The 23,895-nt window shown below is 47.8% G+C and overlaps 1 protein-coding gene across 1 annotated transcript; it reads left to right on the plus strand.

Annotated features, from left to right (window-relative positions):
• The first annotated feature begins 1,090 nt into the window (after positions 1–1,090).
• Ca6 (carbonic anhydrase 6) lies at positions 1,091–23,343 on the plus strand. The gene is made up of 8 exons (XM_035440677.1): positions 1,091–1,163; positions 3,794–3,973; positions 9,574–9,722; positions 10,820–10,912; positions 12,537–12,606; positions 13,601–13,758; positions 16,690–16,813; positions 23,297–23,343. Exons 1-8 carry the CDS (start codon positions 1,091–1,093, stop codon positions 23,341–23,343), a joined length of 894 nt encoding a protein of 297 aa, XP_035296568.1.
• The last annotated feature ends 552 nt before the right edge of the window (positions 23,344–23,895 follow it).

Genomic DNA, 23,895 nt, shown 5'->3' on the forward strand with positions numbered 1-23,895 from the left:
ATGTGGCTGTACAAGGATTAGACAACTCATTGGTTCGGTGTAGGTGTGCCTAAGAGCATTGCACTGTCAGGACAAATCCCAGGAGAAACACGAAAACCTATCCATACCTCCTCCACAGCCGCCTCCTCCACAGCCGCCTCCTCCATGGCCCCAAGGCCATGCAGTGTGTGCAGATGTAGCTCAAGAGCCAGGCTCCAAGGTCCAGGGCTGATTTAGGTGGAGGACAAACCTATCTCTACCTCCACCTGGGCTCCTCCATTTCTTGCCCAAAGCTGGAGTACCAACTATCTTCCCAGTTGTGGCTGGGGGTGGGGCGGGGGCTGGGGTCAACCCTGCCCCTTGTCTGCTCACTTGTCTCCAGCCTGAGAGATGCTGGAATGTCAAATGTCCTGGCACCAAATGTCTGAGAGGTGCTGGGGTTGAATACTTCAGAGAGCTCCCTGCTGCCGTTTAACCCGGAACATCCATTGCTGTGAAGATCCCACTAAGGCACTGGACCTAGTCAAAGAATCTCCAGGGAACAGTTACTAACTACTCTGTGCCTCAGTTTCCCCAATTTCCATAGGAGCTCTCGACAGTGCTGCCCCCACCACCACCACCACACACGCCCAGGAATTAGGGATATTTTTCTGTCCACTCTGGGACAGGCAGGAAATATCAACTGGTATCTGGCAAGATTTTCAGATTCTGGTGATTCCCCTTAGCAGCCAGGAGAAAGGGCAGAGGAAATGCCAGCCTCCAGGAAGCCCCTGTTTCCAGGTGAAGGTGCCTCGGGCTCTTCCCGTCCCCACAGATCACTCATCACTCAAGGTCCACAATGGCTGCACTGTGTGGCCCCTGGACTGAGTTTGCAAAGATGTTGAACAACCAGACGTGGGTTAATTGGCTATGGTAAAGCCGGGGAGGAGGTGAGACACGTGCAAAAGACACCAAGTCAGAAGGGCCATTGTGGGGAGGTTTTGTTGTTCAGTGGGTGCCGCAATGGGCGGGTCAGCCAGCTGGACCTGGTAAATTGTTATTTACAGTTTCTGAGCTTTTAAAGGAAGCGCTGCCCAGAGCCTCTGCAGCTTTCAGGCCTTCAGCATCGACCATGAGGGTTCTGGTGACTGTGGTGACCTTGTTCTTCCTGGGTGTCCAGGCCCAGAGTGAGTGGAGCTACACAGGTAAGCTGCCACCTGGCATTTCCAGACAGGGTGACAAGACAGCCCACCTGTGCTGGGTGTGGGTCCTGCCCTATGGGTTCACATGTGTTTTGCTATGTCTGAATGAAAATAGACTTTCAGCCCCGATGAAGGAGAAGAGACAGCATTCATCTGCCTCAGACCAGCTTCACTTGGCAGCTTAAAATCTTTTCCTCATCTGCTTGTGGAGACTGTTACTGTTACCCCAGTGTGTGACAAATGAAACTTCTAGGAAGGACAGCTATGGCTGCATAGAAGAGACTACTGGACCACAGACAGCATCCTCCTCAGAAACGCGCCTACCAACACTTCACCCAGGGTCTGATGGAGGCTGCCTTGCCCTCATCAGAACCCACTGACCTTACCTTGAGACACCCAGTCAGACTTCACAAGGGGGAGGCTGGAGGCTGCTGGAGGGTGCAGGAGGCCAGAGTGATACAGGACAAAGTCTGCTCTGCATGACTTGCTCATTTAGAGTGGAGTGTAAGTCCTAAATTAAGGTGACAGAGTCAGGGACATCGTAGAGGCTCATATAACTCAATCCATAGGGCAGCTCCATCAATCACCCTGTCCAGAAAAGGAGCCTGTACCTGCCCAGAAGATAGGGACTCTCTGTGTCATCCAGCAGTCTTACTGGCACAGTTGAGAGGTGGCCCAAGACCTCTGAGAGACCTGATGGCAAATTCTTGTCTTCCTTATGGTAGCCGAGACTCTCAGTCTGAAGGTCTCTCTCTGTAGGGCCCCAGAGGCCTGGAGATGGCAGAGTGACTTTGTGAGTGTCCAGTAGGAAGAGCTGCTCCATGTTTTCCTCCCCTCCCTCTAGGACTGGAGCCCAGCCTTGTGCAGGCCAGGCAAGCTCTGATATTGAGCTGTCTCCTGGATCTGCCTGATGCCTCTGAGACCCAGACCCAAAGCCAAAGCACCTGGGTCACAGGAGGGTGTGTCTCAGGCCTCCTTCCTTGGTCTTGGCATTTTGTCTCTAAGAAAGAATTGTCTAAAAATTGGTTTGCATTATTAGGTAGGATAGAAGAGAATGAAGTTCTCTGTGGATTGTAAACCCCGACTGCACCTCCATTCCTACCTAGAACAAGCCACGTGCTCATGCAAAGCTACTGTTGAAGGTCCCCAACCGCAGATGGCTGAACAGAGCTGGGCATGGTGGTGCACGCCTTTAATCCCAGCACTCGGGAAGCAGAGGCAGGTGTATCTCTGTGAGTTCGAGGCCAGCCTGGTCTCCAGAATGAGTTCCAGGACAGTTACATAGAGAGACCCTTTCTTGAAAACCAAAACCAAACCCCTCAGCCATGTGGGACCTCTGCCATCTGTAGTGACTGGCGATCCTTCCTCTTGCCCCAGGATTATTAACCATCTCTAAAAAGATAAACTTTGCAGCTCCTTCCCCTCCCCCGACCCCCCCTTGCCTATTCTCTTCTCTCTCTCCTTTCCTTCCTCCCTCCTTCCTTCTTTTTTTATTATTTATTTATTTTGTTTTGCGGAGACAGGGTTTCTCTCTGGCTTTGGAGCCTGTCCTGGACTCTTTCTGTAGACCAGGCTGGTCTTGAACTCACAGAGATCTGCCTGCCTCTACCTCCTGAGTGCTGGGACTAAAGCCGTGCTCTTTCTTTCTTTTAAAGAGAGTATCTCATTACATTGCCCAGGCTGGCCTCGAAACTCTGAGCTCAGTTATACCTGTTATCACAGGACTGTAATATCAAACACCCAAAGAGTGAGACAAGAGGATTGCCACAAGTTCAAAGCCAGTCAGAACTACATAGCAAGATGTCTCATAAAATAGGCTAACACTTGGATTCACAAGAGGCTCCTGCCTCTAAAAAAACAAAACAAAACAAAAAAACCAACATAACAACAAAAACCCCCTCCCCAGCCCCCTGAGAAGCTGGGACTATGGATATGTCCAAAGTTTATTGTGTTTGTGCTGCATTCTAAGGCAGGTCTAATGTAGCCCAGGCTGGCCTTGAACTTGGCTTGTAGCTGAGGATGACCTTGCACACTTGCTCCTCCTGCCTCTGCCTCCCCAGTGCTGGGGTTACAGGCCTCCACCACCCTTTTCCCAGGACTCTTCTCAGGTGCCCTGTGTCCATGTTGTCACCTTGGTGACCTTGTTTGGCCTTCCCATGGGCCCAAGGAAGGGGTTGGAACAAGGAAACAGCTGCTGTTTGGGGAAGGTCCCAGCAGCAGAGAGAGGAAGCCAGACTCTCAATCACAGGGCTTGGAAGGAAAACTATGTTCTCTGGAAATGAGGTCGGGGTTATTGGTAGGCCCAGGCCCCCTTCAGGGCATTCATCAGCTGTGAATACCTGAAAGCAGAGGGCCAGCCAACTATCTGCAGAGCAGAGCCCCGGGCATGGTCACCAGCTCAGGGTCTTGTCCAGTAGCTGCAAGGAAGAGTTGGAAGACAGCCCCACCCCACAGCCCCAACACAAGTCCTCAGCTTTGTTTAGAGCTGTCCTGGCCTGCCCTCTGGATGCCCTGCTTCTGTTTCCAGAAGGCTGCCTGGTGGGTCCTCCACCCAGAAGACCCCGATCCCAGCCTGCTAAGAAGGGAGCTCAGCTGGGCTGCTCTGAGCTGGGCTCCACTCTCTCCTGTTGCAGAGCCTGGGCTCGTAGAGAGCATCTGGTCTAAGGAGTACCCGGACTGTGGGGGACTGAAGCAGTCGCCCATCAATCTGCAGACAAAGAAGGTGAAGCACAGCCGGTCCTTGAAGCCACTGACGTTTACCGGCTACGGGGAGGAGTATCTGGAGTTCCCCATGACTAACAATGGCCACACAGGTAAGGGGTCACCCGTGGGCCTGGCAGTCTGTGTGGAAAGCCGGCAGCATCAATGTACAGAGACCCAGAGCCCAGCTCATGGAAACCCTGGGGACTTTTCCAGAGACAGGCAGCAACTGTGTCTAAACTCAGACCCTTTTGGGTGCCTCAGAGGCACCTGTTTTGAAACCTGAAAATCTTTGTTCAAGTCCCGGGGCCTACACTGTGGAAGGAAAGAGCTCATTCTCCATGTCAGGCACTTCCCCAATCCCCAAAGAAATAAATATAAATAATAATAACAACAACAAGCCTGTCAGGTCTTGTGGCACACACTTTTAATTCCAGCATCTGGAAGGCAGAGGGAGGTGGATATCTGTGAGTTTGAGGCTGGTCTGGACTACATAGTGGGACCTTCTCTCAAAACCCAAACCCAAATAATGCACCAAAGGCCGGTTACCTGAGCCTGCTCTGACAGGCCCAGGAGGGCATTCAGATGTCAGGGGGCTCAGACTCACATTCCTTACTGTTTTCATGAATCTGTGTCTCAGTTTCCATAGTTTCTGTACAGACTCTGATAAGAAGCACCTGAGAGAGGCAACTCAGTGTCTCAAAGGTTCAGTTTTTTCGGGGGTGGGGGGTGGGGAGGGTGTGGGGGAGCCCAAGAAAGAATTTGACTGTGTGTGTCAGATGGGAGAGCTGCATCTTGGGAGGCTTCTCTGGGCAACAATGACACCCACACCGTGTGTCCTTCTGATCCTCTGTTAGGCTTGGCTTTGAGCCTCAAGCAACCTCAGGAGGGGAGCATCGTGTGTGGTGTCTTAATTCATGTGTGTGTGTGTGTGTGTGTGTGTGTGTGTGGTGTCTTAATGTGTGTGCATATGTGTGCACGTTTGTGTGCCTGCATATGTGTGTGTGTATTTGTGTGTGTGTGTATGTGTGTGCCTGCATGTGTGTGTGTGTGTGTGTGTGTGTGTGTGTGTGTGTGTGTGTGTAGGTTCACCAGTACCTATATGCAGGTGTAGAGGAAAGCCTGAGGTTAACATCCAGTGGTCCTCTTCAATAACTCTTAGTTTTTAAATTTTTATTGCATTTATTAATTTATTTGTATGTGTGCAATGGTGCCTCCTTCTACTGTGTTGGTCGTGGATATCAAACTCGGGACATCAGGCTTGGCACCAAGTGCCTTAACCACTGAGCTATGCCTCTAGCCCCTCCATCTTAGTTTTTCAGACAGTCACTCACTGTTGCTAGACTGGCTGCCAGATTTGCCTGTCACCTTCCGTAGGGCTGGGGTCACATGTGGGAAGTCCCATATCTGGCCTTTTATGAAGTTGTTGGGTCCAACATGCTTTTTGTGGCCAGCACTTCACCCACTGAGCTAGGTCTGAGCCTGTCTTTGATTTTTTGAGCTCATGTTATCAACGCTGGTCCCAGAATTTGAGTCCAGAGTGCCTTGGAGCTCTTGATCTTGCGTCTCTACTTCTGGGTTTGGAGGCCTGCAACTCCATGCTTGGCTAAGGAGGTCCATTTTCAGGCGGGAATCCTGAGGTCTCTGGAGGCCATGGGCTCACTCAGGATCACAGTCACTAGTGGCCCAGTGCCACAGAGCCAGATGTCTGGTTGTCAGGAGTGTGCATGGTTTCTGGTGAATCAGTTTGTTGTCTGTGCCAGGTGCATATTGCCCCATTGAGTCAACAAAACCAAATTCCAGTTATGGGTCTGGTGAATAGTAAGAGGGAGAACAGAGCCATGTCTGTGAGTGTCAATGGACTACTGAGATTCACAAACTACTCATAACCCCCTATCTTTCTGAGGTTTTGGGAAGGCTCTGTGAATGCAAAGTCTGTGTTCTGCTTTTGGGATAAATTTTATAATCAATTTCATTTATTTTTATTTATTTATTTATTTATTTATTTATTTATTGGTTTTTTGAGACAGGGTTTCTCTGTGGCTTTGGAGGCTGTCCTGGAACTAGCTCTAGTAGACTAGGCTGATCTCGAACTCACAGAGATCCACCTGCCTCTGCCTCCAGAGTGCTGAGATTAAAGGCGTGCGCCACGAATGCCCGGCTTATAATCAATCTTAAAAGATTCATTATTTTCTTTCTTTAATAAAAGATTTATTTCGGGCTGGAGAGATGGCTCAGAGGTTAAGAGCACTGACTGCTCTTCCAGAGGTCCTGAGTTCAATTCCCAGCAACCACATGGTGGCTCACAACCATCCCTTATGAGATCTGGTGCCCTCTTCTGGTGTGCAGATGTACATGGAAGCAGAATGTTGTATACATAATAAATAAATAAAATCTTTAAAAAAAAAATAAATAAAAGATTTATTTCTTCTAACTCCCTCCCCCCTCCCCCCATGCTCCTAATTACTTTAGGAGATCTTGTCCCTTTCTTAAGGTCCTCCATGTTTCCTAGCTTCTCTGGTGGTGTGGATTATTGTCTGGTAATCCTTTGCTTTATGTCTGAAATCCATATATGATTGAGTATATACCATTTTTGTCTTTTTGTGACTGGGTTACCTCACTCAGGATGGTTTCTTCTAGTTCCATCCATTTTCCTATGAATTTCAAGATTTTATTGTTTTTTTCACTGAGTAGTACTCCATTGTGTAAATGGACCACATTTTCTCCATCCATTCTTCAGTTGAGGGGCATCTAGGTTGCTTCCAGGTTCTGGCTATTACAAATAATGCAGCTATGAACATGGGTGAACAGATGTCCTTTTTGTTGAAAGAGAAGGGAAGAAGAGGACATGAGGGAGCAGGAAGATTCAGTCAGAAGAAGAATAGAGGAGAGCAAGAAAAGGGACACCATAATAGAAGGAGCCAGGTTTAAAGAGAAATCTGGCACGAGGGAAATGTCCAGAGATCCACAAGGTTGACCCCAACTAACAATCTAAGCAATAGTGGAGAGGCTACCTTAAATGCCCTTCTCCAATAATGAGACTGATGATACCTTATCTGCCATCCTAGAGCCTTCATCCAGTAGCTGATGGAAGCAGAAGCAGACACCCACAGCTAAACACTGAGCTGACCTCTGGAATCCAGTTGCAGAGAGGGAGGAATGATGAGCAAAGGGGTCAAGAACAGGCTGGAGAAACCCACAGAAACAGCTGACCTGAACAAGGGGTTGCTCATGGACTCCAGACTGATAGCTGGGAAACCAGCATAAGAATGATCCAGACTCCCTGAATAAGGAGATCAGTTTAGACATCTGGACAATCTATAGGGCCACTGGATCAGTATTTACACCTAGTACACAAATAGACTTTGGGAGCCCACTCCACATAGAGGGATACTCTGTCAGCATAGACACACTGGGGAGGTTCTAGGCTCTGCTCCAAATGATATGACAGACTTTGAAGATCGCCCATGGAAGGCCTCATTCTCCCTGGGGAGCAGAAGGTATTGGGATAGGCGGCCTATGGGGGCAGGGAAGGAGAGAAGGAAGAGGGACCTGGGATTGACATGTAAAGGAAGCTTGTTCCTAATTTAAATAAAAAAGATTTATTTATTTGTTGTGTATAGTGTTCCACCTGCATGTATCCCTGCAGGCCAGAGGAGGGCACCAGATTTCATTCTGGATGGTTGTCAGCCACCATGTGGTTGCTGGGATTTGAACTCAGGACCTCGGGAAGAGCAGGCAGAGCTCTCAATCAATCCCTGAGCCATTTCTCCAGTCCCTCCTTATTTTCAAGCACACACACACACACACACACACACGCGCACACACACACACACACACACACACACACACACACACACACACACACGTCTCTCTATATATGTCTGTGTGTGGTCTGCACATGTGAGTATAGGTGTCCTTAGATGCCAGGGGCCTCAGCTTCTCCTGAGCCACCGACATGAGTGCTGGGAATTAAACTTGGGTCTTCTGCAAGGGCAGTGCATGCTAATTGTGGAGGCATCTGTTTCTGTAACAGATGGGGAAGGCATCTCCGTGTTGTACAGGCTGGTTTGAAACTATGCGAAAGAGATCCTCCTGCCTTGGCCTCTTGAGTGTTGGGACTACAGACATGTCCAGCTTATGTATCTTTTATGGTAAAGTATCTGTTTAGGTGATTTGCTCATTTTTCAAAATCAGCATGTTCATTTTCTTAAGGTTGAATTTTTGTTGTTGTTGTTGTTTTTTGTTTTTCTAAACAGGATTTTTCTATCCTGGAATTCTCCCTGTAGACCAGGTTGGCCTCAACATTACAAAGATCCACCTGCCTCTGCCTCTTGAGTCTGGGATTAAAGGTGTGTACTGCAATGCCCAGCATTATTTTTGAATTATAAGAGAATTGTAAAGATTTTTTTTTGTGTATGAGTGTTTGCCTGTGTGTGTTATGTACATCATGTGTGTACAGTGCCTGTTGAGGCCAGGAGAAGGCGTTGTTACCCTGGAACTGGAATTACTGCCATGTGGGTGCTGGAATTTGAACCAGGTTCTCTGGAAGAGCAGCCAGTGCTCTTAACCTCTGAGCCATTGCTTCAGTCTTGCAGTAGACTTTTATCAGATGTTTATAAATCCTTTCTTATAGTATATCATCTATCTTTTCATTCTCTGGCCAGTATCTTTTGCAGAACAATTTTCTTGTCATTAATGTTTATTAGGGTTTCTAGGTTTAATACTAAAACCTATAACTTTGTACATGCTAAGTAAACCTGGGGGAGGGCTGGCTATACTGTCAACATTGCTGGTTTTTTTTCTCCCCAAGACAGAGTTTATCTGTATAGCCCTGGCTGTCCTGAAACTCACTGTGCAGATCAGGCTGGCCTTGAACTCACAGAGATCTGCCTGGTTCTGCCTCCTGAGTGCTGGGATTAAAAGTATGTGTTACCACTGCCTGGTTGACAAAACTGTTTTGAAGGTCTTTACCAGTGAGATGAATATCTGCAGTCATTTGACCCAAGTAGCGTCCCTGTAGGATGTGTGTAGGGTGTGAAGGGGGGGGGACTCTTTTCCTCCAATGAAAGCCTTATATGTTAGTGTTAGAATCCCAGTCTAATTAAGTTCTAGGCCAGGCAAGAGCTTTTGTGGTCCTGGCTGGCTGTGTAACTTGGTTTCTGGTCTGCTGAGGACAAGGCCACAGGATGATGATGTGGGATTAGAGACGGTGATCTAGAAACTGGATTCTCAGCCCAGCTTTGCCCAAAGCACAGTATGACAGGAGTCTTCCCTCTACCAGGGTCTGCTTCCTTGTCCACAAAACAGGAGTATTGGAGCCCAGTATGGTGCCACCTCAGGTCCCAGCAGAGTGGTACTTCTATGGGCTAGCTAAGAGGCTGCACAGGGAAAGCCATGAAGCAATGCCTGAAACCAGCAATCCTCCTGCCTCAGCCCCCAAGGGCTGGGAGTATAGGCATGTAGTACTTTGGGCAATATATTTTGTGAGCTTTCCCATTTTCTAGGACCAGCAAGGCATGTGTGCTGTGCTGTAGTCCTGCCCCTGATCTGTTGGTTCTGGGAGAGAGGGGTCCTGTGGGCCATTTCCACCTCCCCTTTGGGGACAGTAGTCTAATCCATCTTGGGCTGCCTTGGGTGTGTGGTGGGAGATGACCCAGGGGTCTGCTTATTGGAAAATCTGAGCCTCCCTGTACCTTGCTGTCCCTTGCAGTGCAGATCACCCTGCCTCCCTCCATGCAAATGACAGACTCTGAAGGCATCGTCTACAAAGCCAACCAGCTGCACATGCACTGGGGTGGGGCCTTCCTTGAGCTCAGCGGCTCTGAGCACACCATCAATGGGATCAGGCGCGTGATAGAGGTACGTGAAAACCCCGCCAGTGTCACCTTCCTTCAAGCTCCAGTTGCTTTTCTCTTTGAGTATGTGTTTGTATGTTTGTGTTGTACAGGTGTTATGTATGTGCACATGCCTGTGAGTGTGCATGCTCATGTGTGCATGTTCATGTGTGCATGCTCATGTGTGCATGTGTGCCTGTGTGCATGCTCATGTGTGCATGTGTGCATGCTCATGTGTGCATGCTCATGTGTGCATGCTCATGTGTGCATGTGTGCATGTGTGCATGCTCATGTGTGCATGTGTGCATGTGTGCATGCTCATGTGTGCATGTGTGCATGCTCATGTGTGCATGCTCATGTGTGCATGTGTGCATGCTCATGTGTGCATGCTCATGTGTGCATGTGTGCATGTGTGCATGTGTACATGTGTGCATGTATGCATGCTCATGTGTGCATGTGTGGAGATGAGGGGTTGATCTGGGATTGAGCTCAGTTCCTCATGCTCACACAACAAGTGCTCTACCAACTGAGCAGGAGAGCCGGCTCCCCTTTTCAGCTGGATTAGTGTGTGTTAGAGTTTTTGTTTTTGTTTGTTTGTTTGTTTTGTTTCCTTGAGACAGGGTTTCTCTGTATTGTTTTGGAGGCTGTCCTGGAACTCACTCTGGAGACCAGGCTGCCACAGAGATCCACCTGCTTTTGCCTCTGGAATACTGGGATTAAAGGTGTGCGCCAACAATGCTTTGGCCTGCATCCATCCTTGGGCTGATCTCAGGCTTGCAGTGGCTTCCTGAGGGAAGGGGTTCACTGCTCACTCTCTTCAATCCCTCTAGAGGCCTGGCAGAAGAGGGGTACATTGTCTTCAGACTCTACCAGGAGGGAGGTTGGGTCAAGGCAAACCAGAACTGCTACTTTCCAGAATCCTGCTTCCCTGCTTTCCATTCCCTGAGAAGGTCCTGGTCCTGGCAGTTGGGGCTTGTAGGCTACACCGGAGAATGGAGGACAGCGCTGTTTGTGTGGGAGTCTGACGCCTCAGCTGGAGTCCTTCCCTTCACACTGGAATCCTGAAGAGTTTGAAGTCCCCGTGAGCTGCCCCTGACCTGCTTTTGCTTTCCCTCATCACAGATTCACATTGTTCACTTCAACTCTAAGTACAGGACCTATGAGGAAGCCAAGAGTCAAGCCAATGGGTTGTCTGTGCTGGCAATCTTAATTGAGGTAGGGCTGGAACTGAGATGGGAGTCCACAGCAGGCCCCTATGCCCTCATGTCCTAATGAGGTGTGCTGTCTGAGTGACTTGTCTTCCTCTCTCTCAACCCCTTCCTGTGCTTCCCCAGGAAAAGCTCCCTCAGTGGACTGTGGACGGTTCTCCAGGCCTTGCTCACTCCCTTGCTATGACCCAGGGGACCCTGTGTATTAAGATGACTCAGTAGACCTGGGATCCCAGAAGGGTTGACTGGATAGGAACTATGTGTTCTGGGCTATGTGAAGCCTCAATGCAGCCAAAGGCAGCAGTGCTGTGTGCCTAAGAAAGTCCACATGATGGATTTAGGGATAGGTGATTAGGAGAAGGCAGGAACCAGGCTGCAGAGATGGCCCAGGCATTGAGAGCACCAGAGGACCCAGGTTCCAGCCTCAGCACTCACAGGGCACTTCACCACCAGTTCCAGGAGACTGAATGTCTTCATTTGGCCTCTGAGGGCATTAGGCATCCACATGGTACACAGACACACATGCAGACAAAACACGCATACACATAAAACGAAAATAAATAAATCTAAAAAACATAGGACTCTAATTCTCAAAAGAACTAAATATTAACTGGATCAATTTATAAATAAAATGCCCAATTGGTTCCATAGTATCTCAAAACATATAAACAAAGCTGGTTGTAGTAGTGTAAGCCTGTAATCCCAGGAGAAAAATGTCAACAGAATGATTTGAATGTGTTGTGGTGCATAAGTGTAATTTCAGCACTCGGGAAGCAGACGTGGCTTGCTGCAAGTCTGAAGCCAGCATGGTCTGTGGAGGGAGTTCTAGACCAGGCCAGGCTACACAAGAGACCTTATCTCAAAAAAACAAAAACAAAACCAAACAACAACAACAACAAAACCCGAAAACTAAATCAATCTGGGTGGTAGCAGCACACACGTTTAATCCCAGAACTCAGGAGGCAGAGGCAGGAGGATCTCCAATTGGAGGCCAGCCTGGTCTACAGAGTGAGTTCCAAAACAGCCTGGGCTACACAGAGAAACCCTGTCAAAACAAACAAACAAACAAACAAAAATCCAACTCAAACCAACAACAGAAAACAAAAAAATATGCCTTTTAGACCACAGACAACTTTTATTTTCATCTTAAAAGAAAGAAGCAAACAGGGCTGGAGAGACACCTTAGTGGTTAGAAGTCCTTGGTGATCTTCCAGAGGGTGGGAGTTCAGTTTCCAGTACCCACACACACAGCTCACAACCTACTGTGACTCCAGGTTCAGTGGGTCTTGTGCCCTCTTCTGGGCTCCATGGGCACTGCATGCAGATGGTGCCCACAGACACACAGGCAAACTCTGATTCATAGTAAAATAAGTCAATGGCATCAACATTCACATGACAGAATGGCTTAGCAATAGGGCTACAGGAGCAGTTTTGCCTGGGACATCTTGTCTGCCGGGAGCCCTGAGGAAGGAGCCCAGGTAGTTGGTAGCAAGGAGCAGTTGTCTTGTCTTCCCCAGCCCAGCTGAGCCACACTGCCCCCTTGGTTTCTGCTCAGCCTTCCCAGCTAGGAGACCAAGCAGCTGGTGCTGGGGTCGTTCTCCCTGGTACGGATGCTCTGTGCTTCTCCCCAGGTTGATGAGTTTGCAGAAAACACCTACTACACCCCCATCACTTCCCAGTTGATCAACATCCAGTATCCAGGTAAGGAACGCCCTCCCTAAGGAAGAAGATTGAGTGTGGATGATTATGGAAGCCAAGGCTCAGCCCTTTGGAGGGAGGTTTGGAGGTCTTCCACTGAAGGACCTTGTCCCAGACTTTCTGCTGTAGGTTTAGGAGGGAAACATACCTCTGAGAGACCTGTGTGTAAGTCCTTGTCCATTGTCATCTCTCCAGGCTTAAACATGGGTTTTTAAATTAGCTATGTGTATGAGTGTTTGTGTGCTCCGGCATATCCCCAGAGGCCAGCAATGCCTCCACACTCAGAACAGTAGCTGCTCTTGCAGAGGACATAGGTTTGATTCCCAGCACCTCCTTGGGGCTCGCAACTGTCTATTAAGCCCTGTTGCAGGGGATCTGAAGCCTTCTTTTGACGTCACTGGGCACTAGGCACACACATGGTATGCATACATATATGCAGGGAAAACCACTCATATACATAAAATAAATATTAGAAAAGTATTCTGAAGAGAGCGTGAAGAGATAGCTCAGCAGTCAAGAGTGCTTGTCCCACAGTCACCAGGACCAGAGTCCAGATCCCAAGTCTTTCTAACAAGCAGAGTGTCCCACAAATCCTGGGGCTTTAGCTCTGCTCCTGGAAGCTGGAGTTACAGGCAGAGTGAGCCTCCTGACTTGGGTGCTGAGAGCTGAGTCAGGGCTTCTGGGAGAGCAATGCATGCTCGTAACTGCAGAGCCTCTTCTAGCCTTTGGAAGTCATTTTGAAGCCCAGGCTGGGTTTGAATTCAAGGAATCTTCCTGCCTCAGTCTCCCAAGTCTAGAGTTATTCACGTGCACCACCAGGCCCAGTTTTCTGCTGTTACCCATCCACGGAGCAGAAAGGGGGGGCAGATTTTCAGTCATCAGATCTTTTATTCTTTTGCCTAGGCAGGGGACTTGAACACTCGATATGCTCAGGCAGAGCCTGGGTTGTCCCTCCTGGGGTACTCCTTCCCATTCAATACCCTGTCTTCTCTCTTAGGACAAACCACGACTCTGACAAACATTAAAATTCAAGACTTGTTTCCTGGAGACATTCGCTACTATTTCACCTACAATGGCTCACTGACCACTCCTCCCTGCACAGAGAATGTCAAGTGGTTCCTGTTTCGAGACACAGTCAAACTCTCTAAGGCCCAGGTAACACTTTGTCAAAGCGTCCCTTTGGCTGTCTGGCTGGTAAGGACACCTCCAGAAGCCCATCAGATTCTCTGGTATTTGCCACACTCAGGCTCTGATACTGTCTTAGTTAGCATTATTATTGGTGTGATGAAACACTGTGATGAAAGAAACTTTTGAGGAAAGGGTTCATTTAACTTACACTTCCACATCACTGGAAGAAGTCAGGACAGGAACTGAAACAGGACAGGAACCTGGAGGCAGGACCTGGTGCAGAGGCCTTGGAGGAGTGCTGCTTACTGGCTTGCTTCTCATGCTTGCTCAGCCTGCTTTCCTATAGAACCTAGAAACACCAGCCCAGGGATGGCCCCACCCACAATGGGTTGGGCCTTCTCCCATCAATCACTAATTAAGAAAAAGCCCCACAGCTGTATCTTATGGAGGCATTTCCTCAGTTGAGGTGCCCTCCTTTCAGATGACTGTAGCTTGTATCATGTTGACATAAAAGTAGCCAGGACAAATTCTCCCCCACCCCCAACACCGTGAAACTGTGGGTGACCTTCAGCCACTGAGGCTGGCATGGGTGTTGGAGGCACCAGCTGATCCAAGGAGCGAAAGGTCTGGAGTCTGAGCCACGTGAAAGAAAGCCGGGGGAAAGACCAGTGTTAAGTGAAGCCGGCCTGGCCATGCTGTGTTCTAGGTCCTTGTGCAGCTCACATCTAGTGTTTTATGCATCCTTGGCCAAAGACTGCTTCAGCTCTTTGTCATGTTAAAACACAGATTTATATTCAGTCTTTTAAAATAATTAATTTTAGTTAGTATGTGTGTGTAACCAAGTGTGTGTCTGTCATACTGGAGTGTATCTTTGTGTACCACGTACACACAGGAAGACATCAGAGTTCCAGGAATTGGAGTTATAGAAACTTAGACCCAGCTGTGTGGGTGCTGGGAACAAAACCTAGGTTCTCTGCAAGAACAATAAGTGCTCTTTCCCACTGAGCAATCTCTCCAGCCCAATAAATAGTCCTGGCACATGAGTCAGGCAACTTATCTACCAACCTACCAATCTACCTACCTACCTACCAACCTGCGTTACCTACCAACCTATCTACCTACCTACAAACCTACAAACCAACCTACCTACCTACCTATCTACAACCCACCAACCTACCTACCAACCAACCTACCTGTCTACCAACCAACCAACCTACCTACCTGTCTACCTTCTACCAACCTACCTACCTACATACACACCAGCTTACCAACCAACCAACCCAACTACTTACCAACCTTACCCTCCTTCCTTCCATTCCCCTCCCACCTCTGCCTCCTCCTGCTTCTGACAGGGTCTCACTCTGTAATCCTGTCATGGCAGTTCTCCTGCCTCAGCCTTCTGAATGTTGAGATTACAGACCATGAACCACCACACCCAGCTCTGAGTGTTTCTTGACTTTAGTGAATACACAACATCTTACTCGGACATCATATGCATCTGTTAATTGAATACTGAAGCTGCAATGCGAACCTAATATTTCCTTAGGCTGGTATTTTCCCTCAGAAACAAATGTTCCTTTCTCTTAAATAGGAGAAGATGGAAAAGGGTTCTACTAGGTAAGGACCCTCCCACACAAAATGTTAATCAGTAGGCTGGTAGTGTCCCCAAAAAAGTGACACAGCATGGGTCAATTATCTCTGGAAGAATGCAACTTAAATCTGGATCTAGAAAAAGCTTGCTTGGCTCCTCAGAGGCCAGATGGGTTCATTTGCATGACATCTCAGTGAAGGCTGAGGCAAGAGGTTAGAGAGCTCTGAGCCAGCCTTGGGCACACAGTAAGTCCCAAGTCAGTCTGGGCTACAAACTAAGGTATTTATTAAAAAAAGAAAAACAAAAAACAAAGGCTCAGATTATTTAAGAATACTTGTCCAGCATAACAAGGTCTTAGATCGATCCCCAGCCCTGTGGGGAAAAAAATCCCAAAACACAAGGAATAAGTGTGAATGAGGCTATCAGAGTCAGGCTACAGAGATTCCTGATGGGGATCACCAGTCAAATAATGTCAGAGCATCTGATGGGCATAAAGAAATAAGAGATTTACGTATAGAGAGACAGGCAAAGGACAAAAAGTATGAAATTATCAACCAGACGTGGGGATAAATAAAAAAACAGGAATTTTAGGGATGAAACTGTATTGACCACAATTAGCAATTGCAGGAATGGGCTTAATAGCATGTTAGATTTAACTCAGAGACAATTAGTAATTTGGAAGACAGAGGTAGGGAAGTAGCCTAACCATGGCAGAAAGAGGAACGGAGGTGGAAATGTGCAAGGTAGCAGAGATGGAGAGCAGGGTAGAGAGCTATTGGATGTCTCACTCAGGCTCCAAGAGAGGCTCAGCCAGGGTGGGGTGAATGGCTGGAGTTCCAGCACCTGAGAGGCAGAGGCAGCACATCTCTGAGATGGAGGCCAGTCTGGTCTACACAGTGAGTTCCAGGACAGCCAGGGCTACAGAGAGAGACCTTGTCTCAGAAAACCAAACCAAACAAACAATATATAGTTATCTACGTGGAGAGAGGGCAGGAAACTCAAAGAAGGAGGGAAATGAAGAACCCAGACTTTTGCATGCAGAAAAAAACACTTCAAGAATGTAGATAGAGTGCTTTTAGACAAGCAAACACTGAGCTTATGTTTCTGTTACCTATTGCTTTTGTTCTGTTAACCAAATACTCATATAAGAAGACGAGGCGGGAGTGGGGGCGATACCTGCTGGGAAGATGAGCGCATGGATGGGTAAGAGCCAGAGGGAAGGCTGGCAGACCACTCAGGACCGCTGCCCTGGAGGTTGTCTGACACTGCCAGCATCACACAGATGGGAGCATCTATCCAGTCCCTAGCCAAATGCTTTCAAATTTCCCAGTGCTTTCCCTCCATAACTCCCTTCATGCTGTCTGCAGGTTTTGAAGATTGAGACTTCTCTTAGGAATCACCACAACCAGACCCTTCAGAACATCTACCGTCAGATTCAGCCCCTCAACCACAGAGCAGTAGAAGCCAATTTCCCACCCTTTGCTGGTAAATGTAAGTGACATCAAGTCTTGTTTTGTATGACTTGCGGACTTTAGAGTTCTTCCTTTCTTGGGCTAGTCTCTTGTAGCCACAGAGAAGGAAGGAACGCCCTTTCAAGGCAGGAATACTCACATAGCCAACATGGGTAGGGCAGGAGAAGATGGCGAACACTCGTTTCTCCCATCTCAGTGAGAACAAAGGGGATTCCATATGGTGTGCAGCCTCTTTGATCTTGACTGTAGTTGGAGGATGGAGAACCAGGTGACAGAGCTAATCCACAAACTCTTGGCTGTTTGTAGCCTCAAGTTAGTTTTACTGAGCCCAAGTGAGATTAGTTCTCAAGAGCCTATTCCTCCCATCTCCTGTCTTACAAATCCATTCTCAGTCCACTTTAAAAACCACAGCTCTACCCACCCACACACAAACTAAGGCCCATTAAACAATTTCAACGGCCCAGTGTTTGAGATCCATTCATGGTCTTCTAGGCTCCCTTTAAGGTCTTGTCACTTCTCTGGCTCTGTCCTCTACAGCACACACAAATCGTCTTCTAGTTTTTAACAGGATCCTCTCCATTGTGGCTTCCATTTATGATGGATATCCCACAGTCTGGCATCTCCAAAACACTAGGGGTATTCTGTTGCAACTGGGCTGCACTTTCACCAGTAGCCTCTCTTAGGTCTACTCATGGCACCAAGCCTCAACTCTTTTGCATGATCCTACAGTCCTGAGCCTTCAACTGCCACTCAGGCAGCACCTTCACCAATGGCCTCTCCTGGCCTCTCACAGTGCCAAGCCTCAGCAGCTCCTCCATGACCCCTTCATGCCTTTAAACCCAGTACTATCTCAGTGACTCTTACCAAGTCTGGCTGCCAGCATGAGATACAACCTTGGCAGCCTCTGGAACACAGCTTCTCTGGGTTCTCAGGAAACACTTCCCAGAAGATTTCACTTCAGCTATGCTGGTCTCTTCTTAATGTCCACTAATTTCTTAGCTCCAGCGACCAACATCAAGTATCCTAGCAAAGGGAAGTTTGCTTTAGTAGTTCTGGTATCTTGTTAATCACAGCTGATTCTCCAAGCTAACTAGAACTGCAGGATCTTAATTCAAAATAACAAATAGCTCCATTGTCTTTAAACTTCCCTCAGAAACTTTTCAAGCCAGGCCCCCATCCTCTGCACCTCTCTCAATATCCTTATCTGCCAAGCTCCAACATAGCATCTCATTTAGGCCTCAACGCTCAATGGCTTTTCCAGCCCAAAGTTCCAAAGCCCTTCCACAATCCTCCCACAATCATGGTCAGGTGTCACGGCAGTACTCCACCAGGCTGGTACCAATTTGTCTTAGGATTTCTATTGCTATGATGAAACACCATGACCAAAAGGCACGTTGGGGAGGAAAGAGTTTATTAGGCTAACCCTTCAGCATTGCTATTCTTCACTGAGGGAAGTCAGGACAGGAACTCAAGCAGGGCCGGAACCTGGAGGCAGGAGCTGATGCAGAGGCCATGGAGGGGACTGCTCACTGGCTTGTTCCCCTTGGCTTGCTCAGCCCACCACCTCCTCCTCCTCCTCTTCCTCCTCCTCTCTTCTTCTGATTTATTTGATGGCTGTACCTTAGCATGTGTATGTGCACATGGAGGTCAGTCAGAAGAGGGGCATCAGGTCCCCTGGAAATGGAGTTAGAGATGGTTGTGAACCACCATGTGGATGCTGGGAATTGAGCCCAGGTCCTCAGTGAGAGCAGTAAGTGCTCTTAATCACTGAGCCATCTCTGCAGCACCCCTCCAGCCCACCTTCTTATAGAACCCAGGACCAATAGTTCAGGGATGGCACCACCCATCATGGGCTGGGCCCTCCTACACTGATAACTAAATGAGAAAATGCCTTACAGCTGGATCACAATGAGTCATTTACTGAGCTGTGGCTCCTTCCTCTGAGGACTCTAGTTTGTGTCAAGGTGACACACAGAACCAGCCAGTACACATACTCACAACATTGACATCTATTCCTAGCATGATGTCTGTCATGTGGTTCACTCAAACGCAGGCAAAACAAAGAGTGCTTAGAATCACTCACTGATCCATCTCTTTGTTCCATGATTTTCCAGGTTTTCATTTTCCTTGCTAAAAGTTTTCACTATTCTTAATTTTTAACATTTTATTTAATTTTCATTATTCTTGCAACATGTAGCAAGAGACCATTTGTCTGTATCTGTATCTGTATCTGTATCTGTATCTGTATCTGTATCTGTATCTGTATCATCTGTATCTGTATCTGTATCTCAAATGCTCTCCATGGGAGACTCTCCAACATACCCCCAGGAGAGAGTGCACATAGATTCTCACCCAGACCAGGAAGCTCCATGATGTCCACACGCTCCTCAGTCTGAAGCTACCCTGCAAGGTGACTGCTTAACCTCCCAGGGACAGCAGGGGGGTCTTGCCCCTCATGCCCATCCATGGGACCTCAAGAATTGTGCCCTGTGCTGATGAAAATGCAGAGGACAGGCACCATTTTGCTCGTTCTTCAGACCTAGACTTTTATATAGCCATTGGCAGCTCCACTCAGCCATGTTGTATGGCCCATGGCGCTGCACACTTTTGTAGAATTCCATCCTGCTTGATCATATTAACTGATAATACCATTTCATATGATCATTTCCCAACCAACCACAGCAATTAACCATACAAGAGAAACCAAGGAATCAGTGCACAGGTCAGAGGGCTTGGGATGTGACAGTGTTAGTGCATGTGTGAGACTCTGGCTTTGCTTCCCCAGCAACACACACACACACACACACACACACACACAGAGGACTAGGACCAGCCAGCTCTGCATTCTCTGTTTCCACAAGATCCTTCCAAGTTTGATCATTTAAACCTAATCTTTTAAAGTGTGAGTGTGTGGTGTATGTACACGTGAGTGTATGTGTGTATGCGGTGTATGTACATTTGTGTGTATGTAGGTGTGGTATATACACATGTGAGTGTGAATACACATGAGAGTGTATATATGTGGGGGTAAGTGGGGGTGGTGTATACATGTGTGTGTGGTATATGTACACATGTGAGTTCATGTTTCTGTGTATTTGTGGGTGTGGTGTATATATATGTCAGGGAGCGTGTGTGTGTGTGTGTGTGTGTGTGTGTGTGTGTGTGTGTGTGTGGTGTATGTACACTTGTATGTGGGGGTGAGTGGGTGTGGTGTGTACAAATGTGAGTTTGAGTATGGAAGCCAGAGATCAATTTTGAAAGTCTCTTCTTATTTTTTAGACAGGACCTCACTATGTAGCTCTGTCTGGACTGGAATTTGCTATATAGAGTAGGCTAGCCTCAAACTCAAGATCCATATGCTTTTGCCAGGCATGTCAGGCATGTGCCATCATACCTGGCTCTCCAACATTTTTTTTTCTTTTTTCTTTTTTTTTTTTGAGATAGGATAGTTTCTCACCAAAGCTGCAATCCGCTGATTTGGCTAGGCTGGCTGTTTCCATCCCACTAGTGCCAGGGCCACAGCAGCATGCCACAGTACCCAGCTTTTACAAGAGTCCTGAGGATCGGGGTTCAGACCCCTATACTTGCATGGCAGGCCCTTGAGTTTGGAGAGCTGAGAAACCCTTGAGTGAACATGTAAAGAATTGATGAAGTCCTGAGTGAATGTGTGTTGTCTGACCTGGCCACAGCTGGGTCAGATATTCAAATCCTCAGACCCATGACAATGGCAAAGCCTTCCCCAAACGAGGGTCAGAGGGATGGCAAAGGCGTCCTTAGGTCTGCACGTGGCTGCTGGCGGTGTGTGCAAACACGGAGTGTTCATGAACAGTTGAGCAGTGTCTGCAAAAGTTGCAAATGCAGCTTCCTCCCGCAGGTGTCCACAGCCTGACACTGCTCCCCACAGATCTCCTACTACGGACACTAGCTAGGGTCTCCTTCTATGCTGTGTTAATAAACACACTGAAATTCTGGGTTGTGCATAGCAGGTGCACTCCATTAGAGTGAGCACAACTCACCTGTTCCCAGCTTTCCCGTGTGTCTGCCCTTTCTTAGTTCTCTTGTTGCCTCAGTCAAGTTTCCAGGACCAAGCTGTGCAGGATACGGCACTTTACCAGCGCACTTGTCTCTGTCAGCCTCTAATAATTCTTCTTCTTCTTCTTCTTCTTCTTCTTCTTCTTCTTCTTCTTCTTCTTCTTCTTCCTCCTCCTCCTCCTCCTCCTCCTCCTCCTCCTCCTCCTCCTCCTCCTCCTCTGAAAGACAGTGTTTCTTTACATACCTCTGGCTGTCCTGGAACTCCCTCTGTATATCAGCCTGACCTCAAACTCTGAGACCCACCTGCCTCTGCCTTCTGAGGGTTGGGAATTAGAGGCATGCGCCACCAAGCCCAGCTAATTCTTCTTTTACTGAATGTGTTCTAGACCACGGGCCCCATTCGCATCTAAGAAAGAGTGATGAGAAGTTCTCACACTTGAGAAACTACAATTAATGAGTTGGAATCGTCACACTGGCCCTATGGGCTCACCCTGCCCTGTCTCTAAGGAACCCTGGAATGTGGGTCTCTTTGCTGTCTGCAGTGAGTCTCTGATAAACTCAGGGGGATTATCAACCATAAAAGAAAGTGAGCTCCATCAGCTGGAAGAGAAGGGATATGGGTGAGATCTCACCAGTGGAAACAGACCTGGATGGACATGCAAAAGAATCAAGCCTTCGACAACCTCCTGGTGATCATTTATTTAAATCTGGGGGCTGGGGATACAACTCAGTGACAGTGTGCCTGCAGTGACCCTCAGCACCGAAAAACAGAAAATCCTTTACTTTGATCTAAGTTATGAATCAGCCAAACTTCCCTTTAGAATTTAGATGTAATAAAGTGATTTTGGAACTGTTCGTTTTTAAATTCTGTGTTACCACCTTATTTTTTAAAAATTAGATTTGTTTTGTTTTTAAATGAGTGTTTTGCCTGTATGTGTCTGTGTATAACATGTTTGTAGTGCCCCAATATGCCAGAAGAGGGCAGTGAATGTCCTTGGAGCTGGAATTATAGTTGTGAGCTGTCTGTGGATGTTAGGAATCAAACCCTGGCCTTCTAAGAGCAACAAGAGACCTTGGCCACCGATCCATCTCTCCATCCTTGTGTCACTTTCAATAACCCTTCTTTGCCCTATTCTGAGGGACATAGATGGGGACATGGGTGTTACAGATAAAACAGATTTAATTTTTCTTTTCCTTTTAAAAACAAATGTACATTGCTGTTTTGCATGCATGTATGTCTGTGTTAGGACGCCAAATCCACTGGAACCGGAGTTATAGTCAGCTGTGAGCTGCTATGTGGGTGCTGGGAACTGAACCCAGGTCCTTTTGGAAGAGTGGTAAATCTCTTTACCGCTGAGCCATCACTCCAGCCCCAGAGGGAAGTGCATTTCAAAGACTGTCACTAGGAGAGAAGATTCTTCCCCCATCTGTAGTTTTGTTTGTTTGTTTACTTTTTGGAGTTTGCCACCTATCTCCCAAATAAATAGAGACCTTTTCTTCCTTATGAATGCCTGGCCTTAGCTTGGCTTATTTCTAGCCAGCTTTTCTAAAATTATCCCATCTACCTTTTGCCTCTGGCCTTTACTTTTCTCTACTCTGTATCTCTCTCTTCCCTTCTTACTCCATGGCTGGTTTTGTGGCTGCTCCTGGTACCCTCCTCTCCTCCTTTTCTCTTCTCCCTCCCCCTTCTCTTTTTCTCCTCATATTCATCCTCTCTGCCAGCCAGCCCTGCCTGTCCCTCTCCTGCCTACTTATTGGCTGTTCAACTCTTTATCAGACCAACCAGGTGTTTTAGACAGGCAAAGTAACACAGATTTACAGAGTTAAAGGAATGTAACATAAAAGAATGTGGGCTGGAGGTGTGGCTTGTCGGTTAAGAGCACTGGCTGCTCTTCCAGAGGTCCTCCAACCAGGCCACACCCCCTTTAACCAGGCCACACCTCCTCCGAGCAGGCCACACCTCCTCCAACAAGGCCACACCTCCTGATGTCGTTCCCTAAGCTTCCAAATATATGAGTCTATGGGAGACATTCTTATTCAAACTGCTCCATTCCACTCCTTGGTCCTGATGGGCATGTAACCATATCATAGTGCAGAAATGCATTCAGGTCAACTTCAAAATAATCCACAGCCTCCGATTTGTTTAAAAGTTCAAAGTCTCTTCTGAGACTCAAGTCTCTGAGACTCTGAATCTCCTTTAAATACACACAAAAAAATCAGATCACATCCCTCCAACATACAATGGCGCAGGATATTCATTACCCTTCCAAAAGGGAGGCAACGGGGCATAGTGAGGACCTATTGGACCAAAGCAGGACTGAACACCAGAAGGGAAAACTCCAAACTCTGCATCTCCACCTCTGATGTTGAAGCACTCTTCAGATCTCCAATCCCTTTCCGCTCTGTTGGCTGCAGCATACGTCTCTCTCTCAGGCTGGTTCCACACCCTGTTAGCAGCTCTCCTCTGCAGGTACCCCCGATTCTGGCGTCTCCAACATCTTGGCATCTCCATGTTAATGCAGGCTTCACCTTCACAGCTTCATACAATGGCCTCTCTGGCCTCCAGTCAGGGACTCCGCTGACATAGTCCCGGCCTCAGTTGCTCTCCTTAGTTGCAGTGGGAGATTCCATAACCTTTCTCCTGTATCCTTGACTCTTAAGCCAGAACCACATGGCCAAAGCTGCCAAGTCAGCTGTTTGCTGAGCTGGGATACCGGCCCCTAGTTCAACTACATTTCACCAGCTTTTTGTTTTTGATGGTTTCCTTTACTGCCCAGGCTTGGCTGTCCTGGAACTCACTCTGTAGCCCAAGCTGGCTTTGAACTTTCCAGTACCCACTTAGGGTGGCTGACAATTGTCTCCAGTTACAGGAGATCTGATGCCCTCTTCTGATCTCTGAGGGCACCTGCATGTACGTGGTGCATAGACACACACAGGCATGCATGCACATGTACTCATAAAATATTAAAGTAAATCTAATAAAAAATTCCCTTTAACATAAGGCCACATTCACAGGTTGGGGTGGACCTGGCTTTTGGTGGCCATGTTTGAGGCCACTTTTTCTTTTTT

Source organism: Cricetulus griseus, chromosome 2 (assembly GCF_003668045.3).
Source record: "Cricetulus griseus strain 17A/GY chromosome 2, alternate assembly CriGri-PICRH-1.0, whole genome shotgun sequence".
NCBI classification, from domain to species: domain Eukaryota; kingdom Metazoa; phylum Chordata; class Mammalia; order Rodentia; family Cricetidae; genus Cricetulus; species Cricetulus griseus.

What these genes read in the sequence shown, in the direction of transcription:
- Ca6 (XM_035440677.1), top strand. Translation starts at nt 1,091, where the DNA reads ATGAGGGTTCTGGTGACTGTGGTGACCTTGTTCTTCCTGGGTGTCCAG. An exon ending in GGATCAGGCGCGTGATAGAG is followed by an intron (nt 9,723 to 10,819) that starts GTACGTGAAAAC and finishes CCCTCATCACAG; the next exon opens with ATTCACATTGTTCACTTCAA. An exon ending in CCCACCCTTTGCTGGTAAAT is followed by an intron (nt 16,814 to 23,296) that starts GTAAGTGACATC and finishes TCTCCTCTGCAG; the next exon opens with GTACCCCCGATTCTGGCGTC.